Below are 24,700 nucleotides of genomic sequence, written 5' to 3'. Positions count from 1 at the left end.
TTTCCTCTCCATCAGCACCCATCCTACGGCCCACCCCAGGAGGTGCAGACTGATGGCAGCCGCGATTGCTGTGGGAATATCCATAAGCCATAAAAATCTCAACAGCTGAGAATGGGGAAACGGGGAGAAAACAGTCCCTGTGCATCTGCTCTGAATGAGATGTCCTTTGTTAGGAGTCACGCTGAAGTTTAGGAGTCCATTCCCCACTTATCTCTCTCCTGACCAGGCAGAGTATGCATCTGTCATCTTTCAAGCCAAAAAGCCCATGTAACCCTTTTCCTCATAGCTACATTTCCATCAGGTCCCTTGAACACAGTCCACTTTCCAAAATGAAGATTCTGCCCACATGATGCTGATCTTGGCCTAGGTTGAAAGAGCTCCATTTGAACCCTGCAGTTTCCTCCCCCGAGGTGATACGGCCTGCAGGGGACAGGACCAGCGCAGGTACTCACAGACATAGACAGCAGGAGCTTCAGAAGAGTCCTAGTACGGCTTCTGCCTTGGATGCTGTTTGTTCTTATTTGTTCTGCCTGCCTCAGTGGTCACCATATCCACTGTACACTATTCTTGTTTAAGGGCTTAAAGAATCAGTCCCGCGTCAAGCTGAATATCGTGAGGTGTCCTCCAGTGACCACGGTACTAATCAGAAGACCGGACCTTCGCTACCAGCTGGGTTTCAGTGTCCAAAATGGAATTGTAAGTACAACTCACTCCACATCCTTTTCCAAATGTTGACAAAAACGTAGCCACGTTCCGTTTGGGGTTTGTTTTTTGTTGTTGTTGTTTTATTTTTTTCCCCAGCTAGTCCATTCCCCAAAAGCATCCATAAGGGAAGGAGATAGGTAGACCACTCAGCTCTTCTTTGGGCAGATTCCCCGTGAGCAGAAAATTCTGTGCTATTGCCATTCTTCATGGGAAGAGAAAGGCCCAGGAGCAGAGCTTGACCCTCAAAGCCAAGTCTGTGACCATGCAGAATTGCCATCCCCCCCCGCTGTCCTGGTAGCTGGGATGTCCCCACCAAGGGCTGCCTCCTCTCTGGGATTGCAGCTATACTAGGAGACCCTGCTGAGCTGCCACACTACCCAGGCCAGAGCAGAAAAAGCTGTTCACTAGGCTTCAAACTCCCCACATGTCCAGAGTGCAGCCCAGGCCAAGACCCCTGCCCAGGGCTGTTGTGTGGGAATGATCTGTGCTTAGCCCAGTCACCACATTAGCCTGAATTAGCTTTAGGAATGAAGTATTTTTATCACTTGACTGTCTGCCTTAAATAGTACTTCCTTATTTTTCTTTTTGTGTGTGTGCATGTGTGGCAAAATATACATAACCAAAAATTTACAGCTAACAATTTAAGTGGCAGTAAGTACATTTGCAATGTTTTACAGCCATCACCAACTAGCTATTTCCTTTTCTTCTTCCCAAACAAACTGCCCTCAATAATACTCCTGTATGTCCTGGTTTGCCTTGTTCTGGATTCATGGCAATTCTGGGCTGTGGTGGCGACCATTCTCCATCTGTAACCTTGATTTCATGAGTTTTGGATGAAGCTGCCCTCTCTTTGAATTTATCTTTCCCAACAGAAGGACATTCTTTTTACACGCTTCCCTTAACTTTCAATTAAGAGTCCTTTGGTAATTAAAATTTCATTCCAAGTAGGTTGTAAGGTTTAGAAATAGCCTTGAAATTCCCAGTTGGAGTTGAAATTCCCAGCCCTATTTCCTGTGGTCTCTGAACCTCAGTAGCCTGGCTTGCCTGTTCAAGGAACCTGGGTTTCTACTTAGAGGTTTGGTCTGATGTCATCTTTTTCTCTCTTTATACTCATTTACTTTGTTCATATTTGAGTAATGTTAAAAGTCAGGGTTGGGGGTGTAACTCAGGGGCACAGCACTTACATAGCATATCTAAGACCCTGGGTTGAATTTCCCAGCACCACAAAAAAAAAAAAAAATGTTGCTCAGATAATAGGAATGAGTTGCTTAGTGTGAGAGGGAGGGACAGTTATACCCTGTATCCCTAGAGACTCATTTACCAGCAGCCAGGAGCCTCTGTCCACTGCAGTGCCTGGCTGCACCATCACTGAGTTTGAATACTGGGAAGGCAGAAAGGTGCCTGGCCATATTTTGGGGGTACAAAGTGGGGTTCCAGTGCCACTTTGGCTCATGCAGTTGTGACCCTACAAAACAGGCTGCTAGCTTTAATTAATGTTTGAGCCCACTTGTGACTATGAAACTACTAACCTGTGCTACACAGGCTGACAATCCGAAATGCTAGCACCAGGTGACAGACCCAGGCAGCTCTTGTCACCCAGGCCCCAAGGATTCATTTTTCCCAATCCATCCCACCAAATATGCTTGAAAGACCTAATTCTTAGATTCAGCACGTCGTGAAATCCAGCAAACCAGATGACCAAGGTGGCCACGTGGACCTACAGAACCTATTTCTTGTGAAAATATCATAAGAGATTTAGGTGCCCTCAGCCTAGCTATGTCCGCTTCTCAGAGATGTGCCTGCTAGGGAATGAGGGTCCCAGGGAAGAGAGTCTTCTGTCCCCACACAGATCTGAGACATGGTGCTGCCCACAAGGTGTAACCTGGTGTTTGGCTCTGGTAGATCTGCAGCCTCATGCGAGGGGGAATAGCTGAGAGGGGAGGCGTCCGCGTGGGACATCGGATCATTGAAATCAACGGACAGAGCGTTGTGGCCACCCCCCATGAGAAGATAGTCCACATCCTCTCCAATGCTGTTGGGGAGGTAGGAGGGAGGCTCGGGCTGGGGGAGGGGCTGAGGGTCCCATCTGGTACCCCTGGCATCCTGCTGGCCCTGGCCCCCACGGTCCTTCCAGGGACCTCCCTTCACGTCCCTGCCTCTCAATAACCAGAACCACCTTGGACCAAAATTTGAATACTATCAGAGAAAGTCTGCCTGAGGGCTCCCGCACAATGTGAAAGCAAGTCACCACTCACCTTCCCTTCAACACTCAGAGCTGTGTTGCTCCTGTTGATGGCAACCCAGGTTTTCTCCACTTTTCCCCATTAATCCTACAAATGTGCTTGGTAGACTAACCCTTGGAGACCAGCCTTGCCCACACGGTGGCTCTTCTGAAGCCCTGGCTGCAGGTCCAAAGCTGATGGGCTATTGCTCCCTTATTGTTGAGAGGGGAAAGAAGGCAGGAACCGCAAAGCCGAGTCTCTCTCCTTCCACGTGAAGGGTTCTCTGTCTTTCCAAGGACTGATGAGAATGAGAGCACTGGACGGGGACAATAAGCCTTCCCTGGTTTCCTTTGTTCCCCTCCCATCACCCCTGAATGTTTGAGAAAGCTGTGGATCCTGTTCTTCCTGGGCCACCTGGGTCAGGTCCTGGGTGGGGGTGGGTATCCTGGAAGCCCCCTCCGGGAGAGGCCTCGTCTCTCTCCCCGGCCCTATGCTCACGTGCGTTCCTGCCCTCAGATCCACATGAAGACCATGCCAGCTGCCATGTACAGACTGCTGACGGCCCAGGAGCAGCCCGTTTACATCTGAGCGCCTGGCTCGCCCTCGTGGAGGCTTGCATGGAGGACTCTCCTCATCGTGGTTGTGTTTCTGTGCTGCATCCGTGTGTCCGCTGAGACATTTTCCTCTCGCGCCCAGCATTCGGTCTTAACGCAGGAAGAGAAGAATCCGCAAGGACCTCTTTGCTCTCTGTCTCTCTCCAGTTTGCTTTTTTTTTCCCCCCCTTAAAAATCAGGAAAGTTTTGTATGTGCTCCCTCGAGGATGGAGAACAGCCAGCATCCATCAGGGATATGCCCAGGGCCATCCTGTAGGGCCTTCAGGGGCCCCAAGGTGGCTGTCACTGCCCAAGGGGGATCATCCAACCCCAAAAGGCACAGACCTCTTAGAAGGAACTCCCAGGGGCAGTGCAGATGCTCCCTGAGCAGTGCCTAAAACTCAGTTGCTGATCTCTGCTCTCTTCCGATCTCTTGACAGGGATGTGGTAGTAACAGGGACCAGCCCACGTCAAAGATACGCACTGCTCACCTGAGGTTGGGGCCCCATACGTTATCTCCATCCAGAATCTCTGAGCCAACCTGCAACCTCTTTCATAGGTCGTTTTAGTTTCTACATATATGTGTGGTCTAACACAGGCCTCCTCACATAAGGATAAAAGGGGAAGTGACAGCCTTGGACAGGCTGCCATAGCATTGCAGAGAGAGTGGCAATTCACCAGGCAGCTGAAGCTCTGCCAGTGGCCCTGAGGTCACTGGTCAGTAGATAATGCAGGCGGGTGCTATCTGCCTCTCCATATATTACACACACACACTCACGGTATATCATGTGCATATTGCCCTCCCCTGCTCCCCACCACCAGGGAGGCAAGCTAAAAATCTGGTGCACACAGCCCCCAGAAAACACACAGCCCCTTTCTGGGAGACCCCGGCCCCTGGCAGGGGGTTAGGCATGCAGGATCCAATCAGCCTTGAGAGATGCCGTCTCTGACTGAGGCCTGGCTATCCCCACACCACCTGGACTCAGAGTCTTCTTAGACTCTCCACCCCTGTACACACATGGGGGTTGAGGCTGGGAAGAAGGTACTGTTGCCCTGGAAGAGGGTGATGTCATATTTCTGGGCCCCAGGTGAGTCCAACCTTCTGGTCTGTCAGGACCACCAGGTGGGACCTGGTGTCTGAAAGGCCAGAATAGCCCATAAACCATAAAATTAGGGGGTCAATAATGACCTCAAATGCCTAAGAATCCCCAAAGGTGTTCTAGTAACATCCTGCTGCCTGGTGGGTCCGAGGGAGCTTTTAGCTGGTGTGAAATGTTGCGTTTCCACCAGGTGCCCCACACTTCTGGATTCTGTCTCAGTTCAGTGTGGATGTTTTAGTAACATTATTCTGAGCCATTTTTCACTTATTCTTGGTCCAAAGAGCTTTTTTTTTTTTTTTTTTTTTTTCCATGTGGGGTGTGATTTGGTTTTGTTTTTGTTTCATTCATGACCTCAGTAGAGTCAGGGGAAGAAAAACTAATATATTTTGTAATATTAATATAGCCCCTGTTCTCTGCATCTGGGATATTTATGTTGTGTCTGTGGAAATAGGAATTCAGTGAGCAAATGTTAGGTAGAATGTATTTATCTAGAGAACAGAGGGATTTAAGGGAGAAAAGTAAACATAACAAGTTTGGAGACATGAGACTTCAGCCAGAGTCCAACCCTCTGGACTCCCTGTACTTTGAGTTTTCTGAATTAGGAATCAGGAAATCCAAATGTTTGAAAGGAGTCAGCAGCTGGAGTCTCTGTTTCACTCTAATAAAAAAAGCCCCAGTGAAGGAGGCCACCGGCTGCCCACATGTCCTGTGTAGGCAGGAGCTGTCGCTGCCAAAGGGTACTGGCTGGGTGGGGCCGTGGGAGCCAGGATGGGTGATCCAGGACCCTGGACTTGTTTAAAGGATACTTAACAGAATGCTGCCAGGTGACAAGCCCAAGGTCAACCCACCATAAATGTGAGGACCAGGAACTCCAGTCCAAATTCTATTTACCTTTCCTGAAATAATCAAACTTCAGAGAGTCTAATATTATAATCAAATATTAAAGAGTTATCAGTCCATCTCTCCTCCGCCAAAAGAGAGTGGGTAGGACAGAAACGAAGCATCATCAGCATTTCAGGCAGCAGGAGCCTCGGAAAATCACTGGAAGGACTCATGTCAGCCTGTCCCCAGGGTGGCCAGTGGCAGCACCTGCCCAAACTCCTAGACAGGACCGCAGAGGCCTGTCTGCAATTGGCCAGGGATGGTAACTTCAGGAGCACATCCCTGCCCAACCCCTAAATAATTACATTGAAGTATCTTTACCCTAAGGAGAGAGAAAGAGAAAATAAGTTCTATTCCTGTTGCACAAAAACCTTAGAAACTTCGAGAGGTGCTGAACAGCCAATTTTGTAAGCTCTTCTAGAGAACTCATGTACTTTAGCATAAGAGTAAGATTATTTCTGCATCACTTTTTGTTGTGCTAATTGATGTGGTTCCTCACACCCAGAGTGGGAGTTGTCGGAGCTTGGTGTAGGCCCGCCCCACTGAAATGTGTTCTTCTCTGCTAACATCAGCCTACATTGGTTAACCTCAGAAATGGGATCTCAAGTGTTAGTCACTCTGTCTGAAGGTCCCCAAAGAGGTGGTGGTCTCTTTCCCTTCTAACATCCTGTGTATGTGTGGATACATATGTAAATATCTCAGCACCCCACATAGCTGGGATGATGTATGTGCAGAGCAGCCTGTTCCCCAACTGCAAGGCACAAAGTCACCCTATCCACTCTGACCACTCCACTGGGACAGGCTGGTCATTCAGTTTTGGCAAGAGGCTCCCAGATTCCCTTCTCCCTCCTGGTCTACCCAGGATGCACCACAATCCACCCTGCCTCTGCCTTCTCCAGTGGGAACTTTTCAGGGAGCCACCATCAGCCTTGGGTCATGAGAGGAAGAAACCCCCCCAAACCAATGCCGAAAGCCCACCTCCCAGGGCATACCCTCCTCCTGTTCTAGACTGTGCTCAGTGGCGGTGGAGCACATCCCCAGGGCACCTCATCCCTGTACACAGGTTTGCTTTCTGAACATTGCCCATTGACAACGGCCTTCAGGGAGTCCAGAGTAACCTACTACCTCCCCCATTGCTCCTCCTCCCTCTGCACCCCCGCTCACACCCCACACTCCCAGTTGCACGCTGATGAAAACCCACCCACTCACAGAGCCCTTCCCGGGTCTCTCCACCCAGTGGTGTGGCCGATACCAATGTTTACAACCAAGGGCCGCCTCCTCCTGATGTGTCAACTTGCACCTTCACAAAGCTACTTGTTGGTTAGTTTCACCTCTGTCTGCTCCTTCCCTGGGCTGGAGTCCACTTGAGCACTGGACTCTGATTTTATTTCCCCCTCCATCAAGGCAGTGTGTGAGGACCGTGTGGGAATGAAATCTCTTGTACATACTTAGCACAGCACCTAGCATATGAACTTGTACTCCCGTTCAGTAAAGAGGGTGCAATAGAGCTTACTGTAAAGCGTCGGGAGAAGTATTGTATTTGTAACAATATTGTTCTTTGTATACACAAAACTCAATGATCTCTATATATAAATATAAATAAATATATAAATAAAATATATCTACACGTGAGCCTGGAATGTTGACACCACACACCCACTGAATGTATTTCCTCTTGACAGTCTGGTCACTGGTCCCGGCCCTCCCTCCCCTTCTCTGTACCGTGGCCGCAGTTGTCTGGTTTGGGGTTGTGATGTATTTAATGTGCTATCTCCTTTATTTAACTGAACGCTAATGTCTGTATAAGAGTTGCTGCAACAATAAACAAGAACTTCACCTCTGGGCCCCGCTGAGTGTCTTATTGTTTCAGGGGAGGAACGGGACCATCTTGGGGAGAACTGTATCTTTTCCCTAATAGGTTACATAATAGGCTGCCCACAGTGACTATCTGGACTTGCTGCCCAGAGCCCAGGCATTTGTTCTGTGAGGCCTACTTGGTTATAACCATGGAAGGCTGTGTTTGCCTGCTGAGGCTGATCCTCTGTGGTATTGTCAGCCCCCTATGAGTACAGTGTGAATGAGGGAAGGACCCTCTGGATTTCACACTTTGCATCCCTGAGGGAAGGGAAACAGGAATTAATTCGCCTGCCCCCAACCCCCACAGAAACCTCTAGGGTCAGCAGGTAGCCTCTGTAAAGGACCTGAGACCTGAGTGGATAGTGGGAAACAGTACCCTGGGGACCCATCTGAAGATTCAGTGAGAAAGTTCTGAAAGAATTGCTCTTGCAATTCTTTCTGCTGCCAGGTCATGCTGGGGGTACTAACAGTATTCTACCCTGTTTCTAAAGCAGAATATTCTTCACACTTTTTCTCTGAGGATATCACTGCCCTGTCTTGTCTTCCCTCAAAAACTTGTCACAGGCCCCACAGGTTCAGCGCATTAGAACTGCCAGAAGCCCTGGGAGAGGGTTCCACCTGGAAGGTGGAGGCTGGACATTGTATGGTGGTCCTGTGGTAGCCTCCTATGGTCTGGCCCCAGAGGACCCATATTTGTTGGTTTTGAATTTCTATAACAAAATACTTGAGGCTGAAAAACTTATAAAATACAGAGGTTTGGAAAGGAGAGCAAGAGTGTTGTAGAGAAAGGCCCCCGACAGTCATCTCCCCACAAAAACATCTATTGAAACAGTGATGCACACACAAAACTGACTCACAAGAGCTAAGGAAATCAGATGAGAGATTGCAGTACCTGGTTTTAACACAAGAGACACCCAGGAGAAAGCAGAAAGGAAAGAGTTGTCTATGTCACCATCTCCCAACTTTAAGCAGCACGACATGGAAAGAGATGCCTCCCACTTGGGAGAGAGAAACCTTTCAACTTTGGTGGGAACGTAAAAAAGCAGTCATTATGGAAAGCAGTATGGAAATCCCTTGAAAAATTAAAAATAGAACCGTATGATTCAGCAATCCCACTCCTGGGTGTGTATCTGAAGGTAATGAGGTCAGAATGCTACAGAGACATCTGCCCTCCCAGGTTTATTGCAGCACTGTTCACAGTAGCCAAGATGGAATCAATCCAGGGTCTATCCACTGATGAATGAGCCAGGGAAAGGTAGTACCTACACACAATGGAGTACCATTCAGCCACGACATCCTGTCATTGCAACAAATGTGGGTGGAATCTCAGGGCATTATACTGGTGCATGATTTCACTTACATGTGGAATCTTAGAAAGTTGATCTCACAGAAACGGACAGTCGAATGGGGGTTACCAGAGGCTGGGAAAAGCAGGCAGTGGAGAGATGGGGAAGGCTTGGCCATGAGTAATAAGTGCCAGGTAGATCAGAGATACCTGGTCCAGAGTGCCTTTGCACCGTCAGCGGGGGACTACGGATAATGATGATGCACTGTGTTTTTCGAAAATCTAGAAGGAATTTTGAATGTTTTCACTAGAAATAACCGATAAATGTTTAAAGAGAGAGAGACATTTAGCCACACTTGAACATTATGCAATGTAATGTTAAACTCTTGAGACCCAATGATCTCTGAGACAAAAGGGCTTATGGAGCAAAGATGCTAGCCAGAAAAGGAAAGGACCAGGTCCTGGGATGGGTTCTCCCAACTTCTAGCAGCAGAGCTGGGTAGCAGTTGCAAAATGTCCATGGGATCAGAACCAAGAGCATTTTTGTAAATATTGGGGAAGGAAAGCTCCCTAATCTTCATCAGTTATGGATAAGAGTGGCAGGGTGACACCAAGGGAGTGGGGGACAGGGTACTTGGGCTGCGGGTAGACCAAGAAGTAAGCAGACGTAATTATTGCTTCTGGAGTCATTGGGGTAACAATCTGGAAAGTTGGTAGGGACTGAGGCCCTGTGGTCCGCTGCCATGGGATTTGTGTTAAGGTGTTAACAGAAGGTTTTTACACGGAGATGTAAATCAGCCTTCTGTTGTTTCCAGCCTGTGGCTTGTTACTGATTCACCTCTTCCTCTTCTCTCCTCCTCTCCTCCTCTCCTCTAGCCCTTCGTAATTCAATTCAGAACATCTGAGAATTTTTATCAGTGGACATGTACTAAAGCATCATCTGGTAACCCATAAATATATACAATTTCTCTGACAATTTTTTTTTTTTAATTCTGAAAATACCCAAGAATAACAACAAAAAGTAAAGAGGTTGATTTGACTCACGATTCTGGTGGCTGGAGGGTTCAAATGGCATTGCACCTGCCTCCTGGCAAGAGCCTCTGGCTGCATCTCAACATGGCCAAGAAGCAGCCAGGGAGCCAACAGAGGGCAGAAAGGGCGAAAACTGCAGTGTGGCCTCTCTTTAACAACCTGGTCTGGCCAGACCTGACTCGTTCCTGTGAGACTGAGGCCATCCTACGACAGCACTGATTGTTTCTTGAGGGTGGAGCCCCGTGGCCTAATCACCTTCCACAGGCCTCACCTCTTGAAGGCTTACCGCCCACCCATTGCTGCACCTGGGACCATATTTCTAGTCATTTCCCAGCTTCCACCTTTGGGGACAGACCATATCCAAGTCACAGCAAGGCCCCTTCTCCCCCTCCCCCGCTCACAGAAAGCAAAAATGTGTCCCCCAGAGACATTGATGGCTGACTAAAGTGCGAAGCAGTCCCTGATGTGTTGACGGTCACACTGGAGAATGGCAAACAGCTGGTCCTTAGAGGATCTTCAAGGGTCAGTGGTGGTTGGAGGACACCTGCATTAGTACTCGCCCTTGGGAAGGTCGAAGGCCTCCTCTTGACTGGCTCTTTCTGCTGACCTATTTCACAGGGGTTCCACAAGACGAGTAGTGGGCAGCCCTCAGGTGTTGGGGGTCCCTCAAGCTCTAGAGACATCTTCCACTGGTCCCTTAGGCCACGGTCCTCCAAAGGGTGTGCCCTTTCAACCCAGGCTGTGTCTTGGAGTCTCACAGCCAGTGAGCTCCTGCGGTAGCCATCTTCTTCACCCCTCAGAGGAAAGGGGAATCCATCCTTGACCCCTCACCCAGCCATCCCATGCGCCCTCTGCTCCCTCTGCTTCCAACAGTGATACTGAGCCCTCCACTGGGCCAGTTCCTCAGATGGTTGCCAGGGCCCAGTTTAGGGTAGAGGAGGGAGGCTGATAGAGGCCTCTGCACTTTTGATATAAGAGAAATATCTCTTTCCTTACCTCACAGGGAGGAGAGGGGAGTAAACAGCTCCTTTCCTGAATTCTGAACTTCCTCAAGCGACAATGCCCTTCAATCACCCTCTTTATCATCAGGATGAGGGCAGGAGAGGCTGGCGCTGGGAAAGCCTATTCTTGAGTTGTCTCTCTCAGCAGGCCCTGAGGAGACGTGTCTGTCCCTGAGGGAGACCACGGTCCCAGGTGGGTGGCATCTGTCCCCATGCAAGAGTATGCCACCACCACAGACGTCACCTCCTGCTCTCACCTGTCAGCCTCCAACTTAGCTGAAATTGCAAAACTAGAGGAAAAATCCACTCAGTCCTCCTGATGCACACAGAACCACTTCATTTTGTCTTTCTTCTAAAATTTTTGCTTAAACCATGATCTTCAGAGTTACTTAAACTCACTGAGCTTGCTTTTCATTTGCAAACTCGTGACTATCTCACAGAGAATGGGTGAGAGTAAGAGACTGTACAGGAAGTTCTCAGAATGTCCCTGACTTACAGGAGAGCTGAGCAGTACTGGCCATCACTGTACTGATGCGGACATGCCACCTCTCCACACTGTCCCTCCCAGGACCCATCAGGTCCAGGGCCACAAAAGCTTCCCAGAATTTTCAGACCCCTCCCAGAGTACATAAGTATGCACCACAACTCTAACGAGCATATGCTGGAGTTAGTACCAGCGGCCCCAGATTACCTGAGGACCCAGCTGACCTACAGAGCTCTATGAACTATGGTGTACTGAATTTCTGGGAGCAGTTTTATGCTCCCAGGATAAACTTTTGGAATGTCTATGCAAAGCTTTTTTTTTTTAATGTAAACAAATGGGATACATGTTGTTTCTCTGTTTGTACATGGAGTAAGGCATACCATTTGTGTAATCATAAATTTATATAGGGTAATGTTGTTTGATTCATTCTGTTATTTTTTTCCTTCCCCCCACCCCTCCCACCCCTCTTTTCCCTCTATACAGTCCTTCCTTCCTCCATTCTTGTCACCCTCCTTAACCCTAACCCTAAACCTAACCCTAACCCTAATGCTAACCCCTTCCACCCCCCATTATATGTCATCATTCACTTATCAGCGAGATCATTCGTTCTTTGGTTTTTTGAGATTGGCTTATCTCACTTCGCGTGATATTCTCCAATTTCATCCATTTCCTTGCAAATGCCATAATTTTATCATTCTTTATGGCGGAGTAATATTCCATTGTATATATATGCCACAGTTTCTTTATCCATTCATCAATTGAAGGGCATCTAGGTTGGTTCCACAATCTGGCTATGGTGAATTGAGCAGCAATGAACATTGATGTGGCTGTATCTCTGTAGTATGCTGATTTTAAGTCCTTTGGGTATAGGCCAAGGAGTGGGATAGCTGGGTCAAATGGTGGGTCCATTCCAAGCTTTGTAAGGAATCTCCATACTGCTTTCCAGAGTGGCTGCACTAATTTGCAACCCCACCAGCAATGTATGAGTGTACCTTTTTCCCCACATCCTCGCCAACACCTATTGTTGCTTGTGTTTTTGATAATCGCCATTCTAATTGGGGTGAGATGGAATCTTAGGGTAGTTTTGATTTGCATTTATCTTATTACTAGAGATGTTGAATATTTTTTCATATATTTGTTGATTTATGCAAAGCTTTTTAAAAAAATTTTTTTAGTTGTAGATGGTCATGATACCTTTTATATATTTATTTATATCTGGTGCTGAGGATCAAACCCAGGGCCTCACACGTGCTAGGCAAGTGCTCTATCACTGAGCTACAGCCCCAGCCCCTCTGTGCATAATTTTTTTTTCTGTGCATACTTTTTTAAAAGTTAAAAATATGACTCCTACAAACATAGAATGAACACATATCAAAGATTTATTAACTCATTAATGGCAAAACAGGTAAGATGGTAAAGCTGGTTCAAAGAACATTTTGGAAACCAGGTATTTATAGGCATTTAAAAAGAAAGGTTAGAATAAAGTTGCTAGGTTAGAAATAAAACTGGTGAAAGTCCTTTAAGGCAGTACAATTTTAAACATTAGGGTTATCTTCCCCACCCCCCAAAAGACCCCAGAAATTATTTGCATATCTAGTTGGGGTAGTGGGGGGAGTTGGATGGTATTAAGGGCTATGCAGAAAAATAAAATATGGAAGAGAATCAAATAGGCATTTGTACACCCATCACACCAGCATAACTCACAATAACCAAAAGGTGGAAGTGATCCAAGTGTCCATCAGTGGATGGAAGGATGAACATTCAATCAATTGTTATTCAGCCTTAGATAATTCTAATACAAGCTACAACATGGATGAACCTTACCCTAAGGACATTATACTGAGTGAAATAAGCCAGTCCTAACAAGACAAATACTCTGATTGCCTTTACATAAGATGCCCAGAGTAGTAGTCAAATTCATAGAGACAGACAACAGAATGGTGTTTGCCTGGGGCTGGGAGGAGGAAAGAATAGGGAGTTGTTATTTAATGTGTACAGAGGTTCCGTTTTGCAAGATTTTATAAAAGACCTCCAAAGATTGATTGCACAACAGTGGGAATGTATTTTACACTGTTCCCTTAAAAACAGCTAAGGTGAGGCTGGGGTGCATCTCAATGGTATAAGAGAACTTACCAAGTGTGTGTGAGGCCCTGGGTTCAATCCCCAACACAGAAAAAGAAGGAGGAGGAGGAGGAGGAGGAGGAGGAGGAGGAGGAGGAGGAGGAGGAGGAGGAGGAGGGAGAAGAAGAAATGCTAAGGTGTTAAATTTGTGTTACAGTATTGTTTACAATTTTTTAAAAAACTAAATCATGAAATGAGTTTGGTGGAAGTGATTTTATGCAAGTTGGTTTGAAAAGGACTTACTAAGAAATGAGGAAGGGCCCTGTGGATGTCTAAGAAAAGAGAGACTGAGGGTAGTGTTGGTAGATGCAGGTGTGTATAAGAACTGTGGTCTCTCTCTCTCTCTCTCTCTCTCTCTCTCTCTCTCTCTCTCTCTCTCTCTCTCTCTCTCTCTCTCTCTCATACACACACACACACACACACACACACACACACACACACACACACACTGCTAATTGCTTCCACCTGAGTCCACAGTACACATACCCTCTTTTGCGGCCTCCCTGCCAAACCACCCCTCAGAAACCAAAAGCTGGATGTGGCGCCCTCTGGTGGAATAATGTGAAAAAGGCCACACCCTATTAATTCAAATCTCCCGGTTGCGATCCAGGGAACGCGGAGTCTTAGCTACCGGTTCAGGTCCCCTGTTTTCCACATAAGGAAGCTAGAGTCCCAAACAGAGGTAGGACTCGCCTGAGGTTACAGTGAGTGGGCAGCTAGAACCTCACTTGTTGGCTGCAGGGCCAATGCCCCTTGGTGTGATCCCAGCTGCTGACAGACTTATCATCTTCCCACTGGCCAGGCCAGGAGCCCTGAAGACAGGCCCAGCGCATTGCCGCCGCTCCATCCTCCCGCCAGCCCCAAAGCCTTTGCGAAAGTGGGCAGTGAACAGCACAGATGACTGCTGCATCCCACCCGTCCCTGGAGGCTGCAGGGTTGGAGGTACCATTAGGGAGGGGGTGGGGGACAAGGAGGGAAGCCAGCCCAGCTCTACCTGGACGCCTCCCCCATAGACCACACCACATGCTGCAGCCATTGGCATCTCAGTACGGTTCACCAGCTACTTAACTGCCTCAATTGCCTCTTTCTCCTCCATGAACCAGTTTCTTAGGGTAGGGGGACCTGTCTTGCTGTTTTCCAGTCACCATGGTTTATAATTGGAAGAGTCATGAATAGCAGGTTAAATTACAGCTTTGCTACCTGTGTGTGTCACCTTGGCAAATTTCTACACTACTCTGAGCCACTAATTTTTCATCTATACAATGGGGCACAGCTTGCCTCTGTTGTTCTGAGCACTGGAGTCCACCTTGAAGCATTTATCCTCAACTTGTCCATGTTAAGACATAAGGTACAGAAGATGCAAGGGAACTCTTCTCTGAGGAGGTGAGATCTCTGCAGGGCTTTGAAGATCTCTGCAGGAGTTTGTCAGTTGGTGTCATGTGGCCGAGGAGAACATTCCACGCGTCAAGGCCTGGAACAGCATGGTGAGGGAGCCACAAGTACTTGGTTCTGTGGAAGCATAGGGTATGGCAGTAGTCCGAGTCAACTTAGGAGCTAGAACATTGTCTTCTAGAATTAACTCCCTGTGTGATTCCAAATTAGGGTTGGCCACAGGAGAAGTGAGTGAGATCTGGAAGGCAGAAATGAAGCTTCTGCCAATGTGCCCTACAGACTCACAGGATGCCAGGTGTTGATGCAGTTTGCACAAACTGTCACTGGTCTGCTGGTCAGCACTGCCCACCAGAGCACTCTGGACACTCCTTTGGATGTTATGAATCCCGGGTCACGTGACCAACTCCTGCAGGTCCCTATGCCACTGAGGTGGGAGGTGAGGGTGAAAGACTGAATCCCACACTGTCCTCATGGCTTCTAGTTCCTGCTTGCTCTCTCAGCTTTTCTTTATAGCAGTCAACCCTACCTGATCCAGGGACCCAGCCTAATCCAGGCTTCTTTGTCAGCCCTACAGCCAGTCCTTACCACATCCCACTCGAGATGGTCAAACCCAAATAGATGGAGAAAGGGGTGCAGGGGAGGTGGGGGCAGCTCAGTCTGGGCCTAATCACAAAGTGCTTTGGGAAGGCTGCTTCCACTTGGTTCCCCTCCAACTCTTATGGAGTCACCCCCACTCTTGAATTTTGTAAGATGAAGTCATTCCTTATTTTAGGGGGTCTACAAAGCTAAGGACTTCGCCACATGAAGTTTGCTGTCAAGAACTGTGATGCCAGATACTTGAGTCCCTAAGGCTTGGGAGTGGGAGGGACAGCCATGTGCGCACCCCTCTGTTCCTGTGCACACCTGGGTCCTCCTAGCAATCAGCTACATCATCCTCATTCTGCTAAGGAAAGTAAGGCTCAGAACCTCAGGAGGAGACTTAGCCCAAGGACACAGCTGCTATGTAGAGGGGCCCAGACTCGAGTCTGGGAGTCTGCTGTCCTGCAGGTGAGGGGTTGAATTCTAGCCCGTAAGCACAGCCCACAAGCCACTTCACAACAGAAAGCCAGGAGGAAATAAACTCAGCTCCTAGGGCAGGACCACAGAGAGACTTCCTCTCACACATCCCCAAACCCAGCCTTCCCTGTGTCCAGCACCAACCCCGCATTCCTGAGTGCACCATGGAGGAAGAACCTTGGTGGTGACAGTCCCCGACCCTGGCCTCAGTGACTCTGGGGCCACAGATCTTGAGAACATGACCATGCCACTTGATTGTGCCCTGGAGGCCTCACCCTGGAGTCAGGAGTGTGCCTGGCAGAGGAATTTCCAGCCACCCGTGTATTGGAGTCAGCACTTCTTCATCTGAGAGAATCAGTGGTTAAGTTTTTGGGAATTTTCTTGTTGAACAATCATTCTTAAAAATGAAATGAATCCTATTAAAAACAAACCTAATACATCAATCAGACTCATCACTTTCTAATTATTTTACTACTAATCCCTGCTCTTTAGGTCCTGGCATCTGTGTGGCAGAATGACAGCATGATGTCCTGTGAATTTAACTCACAGTTCAGTGGCATCACACTGGCAGATTGAAATGGGTCATGGGAGTACTTACACCACAGACCCCAGTAGAAACTACAAATCAGGCTCCATGTATTGGTTTGTTGATCTTCTAGGCTTAAGAATGGGGTGGAGACAATGTTAATAATATGGATTGAACCTAGAAGTTTCCTTTTTAGAGCCATTACATTGTGAACAGCACAAAATTTGAGGACAGGGGTTGGGAGGCAGAAGGGCTAGGAGACACAAGAGCAGACACCTGGGAATAGGGAGCAAGGAATCAGATGCTTTTGGCCACGAGGAGCACAGTGAGTCCAATTTGGCAAAAAAGTGGCCTAGAGTCAGATTGTGGGGTCTGTGTAGTCCAGGCTGGACCAGGTACTGCATCTCTATTTTATTTTATTCTTTTTCACCAAACTTCTTTGGTGAGCTCTGATTGATTGCAAGATCATTCTGTGCCATGAATTGCCACGTTACCTTCTCAGCCCTCAGTCCTCCTTCAGCTTCTGAGTTGGTGCACCCCGTGCATGGACTGAGGATGCGAGGACCCTGGTCATTGCTCTGTGGGCATCAGTCACAGTTACTTTGGAACAGCTTGGGTGGCCAACATCCTAGCCTGGGGCACCTGTAGGAATGCTGGGGTTGCTCTGTATGGAGGCGGACCAGGCATCTCCCTGCCCCTGGCTCTCCTGACAAACTCCAATCCAGCCCCCTCACTGGCCCATTCTGTGGTCCTCTACAGCCACCTGGTGGGCCAGAGGGGAGTGCAGCAATAGTTCAATAGACTCCAGGATTCTGGTGCCAGAGGGAAATGAGTCCAAGAAATAGCAGGGTCCAGATTCAGTCCTCTGGGCTTGCTCAAGGTCTTCGTGTATTTATCTATCCTGGCTGAGGATGGGATTGGAATGAAACCTGCCCTTTCTATCGCTTTGCTCCTCAAATTACTTCTGTGATAAAATTACTTAGGCAGAGATGGAATACCAGGCAGGAGCCCTGGGACATAAGGGGGTATCTGTCAACTCCATCGCACATTCTAGAAGGCCCTTTTCAGCACAGTGACTCCCACTAGGTTCTGGAGGTCCCAGCCTATCTGGTGTGAGGGCAGAGTCTGGGACACCCAAGACTCCATTCTGCATCAGAAGCAAGGCACAGCTGCCTGGGGAGCTGCCAACAGGTTGCAAGGGTGTTGACATTGGCCCAGAGCTGCCTTAAGTGGATACGGGCTAAGGACGCCCAGCAGCCCCCCAGATGGGAAAATGGTCTGTGCACCCTTAGGCCTGTGCTTCCCTGAATCAAAACCAAACCACAACCAATGCCACAGGGTCAAGGTCACAAGCTGCTGCAAGAAAAGCACATGGCCATGTGAACAGTAGCCCCATTTACTACTTGCTGCATGCCACAGCTGGGTACAGCGCTGGCCCCAGCACGCCAAGGACTGCACCTCCACTGGCGAGATCCAACAGCCCCGCAGGCCCTCCCAGCCATCAGATCCAGGGACCCCATCCTCCTCCCTGCCCCAGGACTCACTGCCACTCCCCAATCTCTAAACCACAAATGGAGTCTGTTCCTGAAGACAAAGAAGCCCACCCACAAACAATGAAATAAATAAGGTGGAAAGAGAAGTCTTTGAAATGCAATCTTAACTTTGTCCTAAAAGAGCTAACTATCAAAAGAAGTCTAGCCATTTAATACCTTTTAATAAGTGGTGGAAATCTGAAGGTCTTTGGGGGATAAATGGAGTGTTCGGGTTCTTTACTTCAATGATGGTCTTTTGGTCAGTCAACAAGCAGTGTTAATTCTGTTTTAGAAGCTGGGGAGAAGGCAGTGCACAAAACAGAAAATCCCTGTCCTTCTGCAATTTACATTCAAGTGGAGGAAATAAAGTTATCAAGTAAAATGTATAGCTTTATTAGCTCATGATGTGTGCTAAGGAGAAAAATAAGTAGATAAAGAAGTCCAGAGTGTTGCATTTTAGAGAGGGCAACCAAGAAAGACCTCAAGAAGGAGCACTTTAGTATAGATTTGAGGGAGGTGAGAGGGCAAGACAAACAGATGTGGAAAAGCCCTCTGAGCATGGAGGGGCAAATGCAGGAACATATTGACCTGTTCCAGGAATAGTGAGGAAGCCAGGGAGGCAGAGGGAAGGAAACTGGAAAAGGAGAGATAACCCAAGGGCAGGGTGGAAAATTCTACGTGATGCTTTGAAGTGACTCTAAGGATACTGGTTTGCTTCCGCCTCAAGTGAAATGGGACCATGGTAGGGTGCTGAGCAGAGGAGGAACAGGATGTAGCTTTTGTTTTAACAGGATTGCTCTGGCTGCTGCATTGAGAAGGGACCAAAGGGTGACACTTATGTTAACTTTGACCTTTGCCTCTCTTTTTTCCACATTCAGTCAGAGAACACATTCTGCTCATTCTGCTTCCAAATTATTTAATCCCCTACTCTAAAGCAGGCCCTTAAGGGAAACTTCCTGATCAAATTCAGGAGACCCTTATTTTAAATCTCACATGAATATGCATTACAAATTTAATGCATATTCATGCAAAATTTTTCAAACATCTAGAAAAGTTGAAAAAAGGGAAAGATAATCACCTATCACCTCAATTCCTGCAGAGAATCACTTTGATCCTTGGGCCTTTTTCCTTTCAGATTGTGTGGATTCCATTTCTAGATCCTGCCTCTTTCGTGTAACATTATATTGTAAACTCTGAACTTATCATTAAGAATTCTTTGGGGAAAAAAATGTAATGTATTATGCTATCTAATACACAATCAAATTTGTTTTTCTTTTTTCTTTTTTTCTCCTGCAGTGCTGAGGATGGAGCTCAGCGCCTCAAGTATGCCAAGCAAGTTCTCTACCACTGAGCTATATTCTCAGCCCTAAAAATTTTTAATGCAAAATGCTTTATTCCTCTTGCTGAATATCAGGTCCATTTTGATTTTTTTTTTTTTTTTCCTTCTTGCCATTTTAACTTGGGTTGCAGTTGAGATCTTCATTATTAAACCCTAACCCTTTTTAATGGTGTTAACAACAGCACTGCAAAAACAGGCCTTATTTCCTGTGTTTTCCATTCAGACCCTGACACTGGGCTCCCCGGGGCCTCTTCCTGTATCTCCAGGATGAAGCCCAATGGCATTAGCATGGTATTCCAGGGACTTGGCAAGCCTGCTTCTAACTTTTGCCCCACCCTAGCTCCTGTCCTGACACAGACTGTCCTCCAAATATAGCTTTTCCGTCTCCATGACTACATCCGGTGCCTGTGATGCCTGACACCCATCCCTTCCTGTGAGTCCTCTCCCAGAGCACATAGCTTGCTGCTTTGTGTGGCCCCTAGTACTTTTTAAGCAATTCCTTTAAACGGCAGTGCATCTTCTCTTCCCTGCTGCTCTGTGAGCACCATGTTGGTGTCGCTCGCTTCCTGACTCATTACACCAGAGTGCCTGGCACACTCTGCCTTTGGGAAGAGAATAGTCACTAACTGGCCAGAAACTTGGAAAAGCCACAGAAACCTGCTTATCATGTGTCAGCAGCACCACCTCCTGGACACAACAATCATGGCAGGCACGGAAGTCTGACCGTGTCACCATGTCCCCTTTAGAACCAGCCACCACCTTCTTGACCTGGGTCATTGCAGCAGCCTCCCAACTGGTCCTCCTCGTCTCCCCAACCCTTATTCAGCAGCTGCAAAGGACCCAGGAGCACGCTGAAATCAAATCACCAGTCCTCGCTGCGAGAAGCCTTCCAGATGATGAAAACCCAAGGACCTGAGAGTGCCTCGGCCTATTCAGGCCCTGGCTACCCCTCAGATCTCATTTCCTACCCATCGTTCCCTTATTCACTTCATTCCAACCACGACATCCCTGAACACACACCAAGAATACCCCTCCTTGGGGCCTTTGCCCTGACTGCACCCCTGGTCTCCACGTGGCTCACCCTGGCACTTCGCTGGGATGCCACCTCCTCAGAGAGGACTTCGCAGAAGAACCTAATGTGGTCAGTCGCCTGAAGGAGCAACGCCTGTCACCTCCTATCCTTGAGTACACTTTAGCTAGGTGTGCAGCCATTGCTCTTATTTTAATTCTCTTTTCATTCATTGTCTGGCTCCTCCCACTCAAATGCAAGCTCTGGGTGGGCAGCCACTGCATGTGCTTTGCTCAATGCACACAGAGACTCCTGAGGAGTCTACGTACACACCGAGTGTCGCTGCGGTGCATTTAAGAGACCCACATGATGCCCAACTAAAGCCTCGAGTGGGCAGCTGGAGGCCTATCCACAACCACGCAAGTGAGTTTGGAAGCAGATGGTTCAGCGCCAGCTGACCACTTGAAAGCAATCTCACGGGAAACCCTGAGCCAGAAGCAGCCAGCTAAGTGGCTCCTAGATTCCTGACCCTCAGAGCCTGTGGCACAACAAATGTTTGAGGAGACTTGGCTGCACAATAATAGAGGACTACTACGGTCACCATCCCATTCCCCACAGGAAGTCTTCCTGCACTGCTAGGGCTCATCTCTCCAGGTAGCTCTGCAGAGCTCATGTTCCTCAACCTGATGACTGCAAGGGAGGATGAGAGGAGCCCTGAGGCCAGACCTTTCTGAGCACCGACAGCATAAAGAACACGGGCTTCAGCTTTGGACGGTTCTAGATGGAAGCTTGGTGCCGGTGATGAGAATCAATCAGGGCCGAGTCCCCTTTCCCCAGATGTTGAATATCAAACACCTGAGAAACACCAAGGCAAAGGTAGAACGCAAGTTTTACTTAAAAGATAGAACAGAGATAGACTTCTCTGCAGAGAAGGGGCCCTAAGAAGTGGGGTGTCCGGCCCCTTTTATACATTTTAGATTTCCTTTGTTCTCATGCTCTCTCCTCCCCCATCCTGCCTCTCTCCTCCCTGCATCCTGTGTACCTAACCAGTGACCAAAAGGTGGGCCAAAGGGGGAGCGATCCTCATGGGAAAGGAAGGGAGCAGCCCGGGGGCATTCACTCATTAACAACTCCTTATAGGGAGAAACAATCGTCCCCTGGAGGCAGGTCACCTTGGCAACAGGTGGAGGAGGGGGACGTATCCTGAAGGTATTAATGTGTTATCTCCTCCTGAATCAGCCCCCATCTTTCTGACCCAATCATTCATTGCCTACACTCACTGCCTTTTTGTCATTTCCCCCATCCCTGCCTCAAGCTCATGGTCTTCCTCCATTTTCTATTGCTATAACCAAATACCACAAATGGGATAATTTATAAAGAATAAAGGTTTATTTAGGTCATGGTTCTAGAAATCCAAGGTCAAGGAGGCACCTGGTGAGGGCCTTCCTGCTGATGGGACTCCCTTCAGTATCTCAAGTAGCCCAGGGCCTCACATGGTGAAATGGAGCAAGCATGCTAGCTCAGGTCTCGCTTCCCCTTTTTATAAAGCCACCACTACAAACATGGGAGCCCCATCCTCATAACCTCATTTCAAACACCACAGATTGAGTTTCTAACCTCTTAATACCATGTAATGGGGATTAAATTTCAAAATGGGTTTCGGTGGGGCCATTCAAAACACAGCACTCACTTATCAACTGTGTGATCTGAAGAACATTCTTAACATTTAGAAATTCCTTTTGATCATTTACAAATGGTAATAGCACAACCATCAGGCACTGAATATAAAGATTATTAAGATAAGGTTTGCCAAGTGCCAAGATATATGCACCATTGAAGTTCATTCTCTAATTCCTTCTTCTTGCTACTCATGGTGTCAGGTCTCCCCTTACTACTATCTGTTTCAACAATACTGACCTCCTACCTAAAACTCAATGTAAATTCCCAAGACTTACTCATGCACAACGGTGACTGCAAGTAAGGCCCATGGAAATAAGGAGCCATGATACTTGAATTTTGTTGGGTTCACAGTAGTAGGAAGAGATCTCCCCTTCCAAGGCCCTGAATGTAATTTTGTATTGCTAATTCAGTATTCTTTTTCTCCAAGAGTGGTCCTAATCTCACTGAAAATATATGAGATTCTATGGGATGCAGTTTAAGCAGTGATAAGAAAACCTTTTGTACTAAACATTTTTAGCAATGAAAATAAAATAAACTTACAACTCATAACACTACAAAAAGAAAAAGATGACTGGGAATGTAGCTTAGTGGTAGAGTGTTTGTCTACTAAAGATCCTGGGTTCAATATCCAGTGTCACAAATAAAAAAAAAGAAATAATAACTTTAAAAGAACAACAAAATAAACCAAAAAAAAAAAGCATACGCATACATACAAAATAAAAAGAGAAGCAGACATTAATGAGAAAGAGAATAAACAGTACACATAATTAATAAATCAGAATCTAGTTTTTATATATATATATAGCCTCCATGCCTATATATATATATATATATATATATATATATAAATATATATACACTAAGCCAACTATTTGTCAGCTTGATCAAGAAAAAAATAAGAGAAACCACAAATATACATAATAAAAAAATGCCAAAATTGACTTTTCATTAGAATTAGAAAGTTCAAATAGACCAAATTCCATAAAAGGAATATGGAAATTCCATAAAAGAAACAATTCACACACAAAAGCACCAAAACAAGAAATTGTACCACACCCTCAAAGACCAGATAACCAAATGCTCTATATTTCAGAGTAAAGAAAAGGAATTCATTTTATGAACTGATGCCTAAATCAGATACAGAATAAAGAAATAAAGAGATGAGTATCAATTATATTATAAAACTTCTAAGTAAAATATTAGCAAAACAAATCCAACATCATGTTAAGAAAATAGTACATCATGAGTTAATGGAATATACTCAATAATCCAAGGTTAGTTTACTACCAGTAATCTATGAAAATCAGAGTCCATGATAACAAACCTAAGAAGGGAAAAATCATGATTATTTCCATATGTGTTGAGAAAACCTTTGACAAAATTCAATTCTCCTTCATAAAGGGGAAAAAAACCTCAAAAACTGAGGATACTATCTTAATAGGATAAAGTATATATACCTCTGTTCTCAACATCTTATTTAATGGGGAAGCATCCAAGGTATTTCCTCTAAGATTAGGAACAAGGCAAGGATGTTCACTACCTCCACTACTGTTCCACATTGTATTAGAGATGTCAGTCAATGCAATAAGACAAGAGAAAGTAAGTATAGTCATAAGAACTGATAAAGAATTGTCAAGATGACTATGAAGATTACTTGAGCTAAGTTATTAAGACAACTCTAGAAGGGTTCACAATAAATGCTAGTCATTATGACTCTTTGTAATACCTTGTGCTAATGTTTTGGATCCTTAGGAGTTCCTGTGGTATGTTCCTATGCCTCATTCTATGCATCTATTTCATGCCTTAGACTCCAGGGAAGAATAAGAAATCTAATATGACAGAAGCCATTCTGACATTTGCAGATTTTACAATTTTAAGTAAATTGGTTTCCCTCACTGGATGTTGGACTCCTTATCTGCAAAATGAAGAGGCAGGCCTGCATGCCTAATGCCTCTGATACTGTGTTTATGATTATTATTAAAGACCTGCTTGTCTTCTCCAGACAGATACAGGAGTAGTAGGAGAGACAACTCACTAATAGCAGAATACTTCAAATGACTCTCCTTGTTTGGAATTCTTCCCTGCTTGTTTGGAATTCTTCTCTGCTTCCACTGAAATACTACTTTAGTATCAAAATATGCACACAGTATCTAAGACACTGGAAAAGCCTCCACAGACCCAGGACCTACACCTACAGGTACCTGGTGAGAAAGGAATAATGATTCATCCTGGATTTTGGCTCTTGCTCCTTTGTTAGGTCAAAACACAAGAGATCCTGCCAGTTTTGGGAATAAAAAACAAACCAAAAAAAAAAAAAAAAAAAGCATCCAGCTAAGGCAGGGATGAGCCTGAGGCAAGGGATGATGTGGCAAGAAGTTCCCTTGTCCTTGACCCTCTTAGTCCAGGTTTGGCTAGAAATCCCCCATCCTTTATATCCAAATAAATTCTTCATTCTCCACCCTGATTTCATATCACTCTGGCCTGCCTACAGGGAGGATTCTGTTAAGTGGTTCTACCAGGGTCTTACCCCTGATATTTCCTCATAGCACTTTCCCTATCCTCTGACCCCATCCCTGTTCCTTGCTCTAAGTCTCCATTTGTCCTTGTTGTATTCAGGGTTAGGACTGACCTCTCTCCCCTTGCAGTACTCCCTTCCTGAATAAAGTCATCCTCACTGTTTTTAACAAGTGTCACAAATAGTTTTTCTTCAGAATTCTCCAGATGGTGAACCACCTGCTACCAAAAGCCCAGGTCTATAGGCACCAGGACCTGTTTCCTAATCAAAGAGGTCCCATCCTACCAGTCTTCTGATAATCAGGCCTAAGTCTCTGGTCTCCAAAGTCAATCTGTCTTGGTTGCTCTTCCCTGTAGGGGCCTGGGGCTG

General features: G+C 46.6%; 1 protein-coding gene across 5 annotated transcripts in view; it reads left to right on the top strand.

Moving 5' to 3' along the window:
• Positions 1 to 4,921, top strand: part of Apba1 (amyloid beta precursor protein binding family A member 1) — a 203,184-nt gene extending 198,263 nt beyond the window's left edge. For all 5 annotated transcript variants that reach the window (XM_047525011.1, XM_047525013.1, XM_047525009.1 and 2 more), the window contains 3 exons: positions 577 to 696; positions 2,608 to 2,748; positions 3,444 to 4,921. In XM_047525011.1, coding sequence (XP_047380967.1) covers positions 577 to 696; positions 2,608 to 2,748; positions 3,444 to 3,515 — 333 coding nt within the window. In that variant the 3' untranslated portion in view covers positions 3,516 to 4,921. The remainder of the gene's footprint in view (positions 1 to 576; positions 697 to 2,607; positions 2,749 to 3,443) is intronic.
• The last annotated feature ends 19,779 nt before the right edge of the window (positions 4,922 to 24,700 follow it).

Source organism: Sciurus carolinensis, chromosome 14 (assembly GCF_902686445.1).
Source record: "Sciurus carolinensis chromosome 14, mSciCar1.2, whole genome shotgun sequence".
Classification (NCBI taxonomy): domain Eukaryota; kingdom Metazoa; phylum Chordata; class Mammalia; order Rodentia; family Sciuridae; genus Sciurus; species Sciurus carolinensis.
The sequence above is the reverse complement of the archived record's forward strand: the minus strand, read 5'-3'. Positions and strand labels throughout refer to the sequence as shown.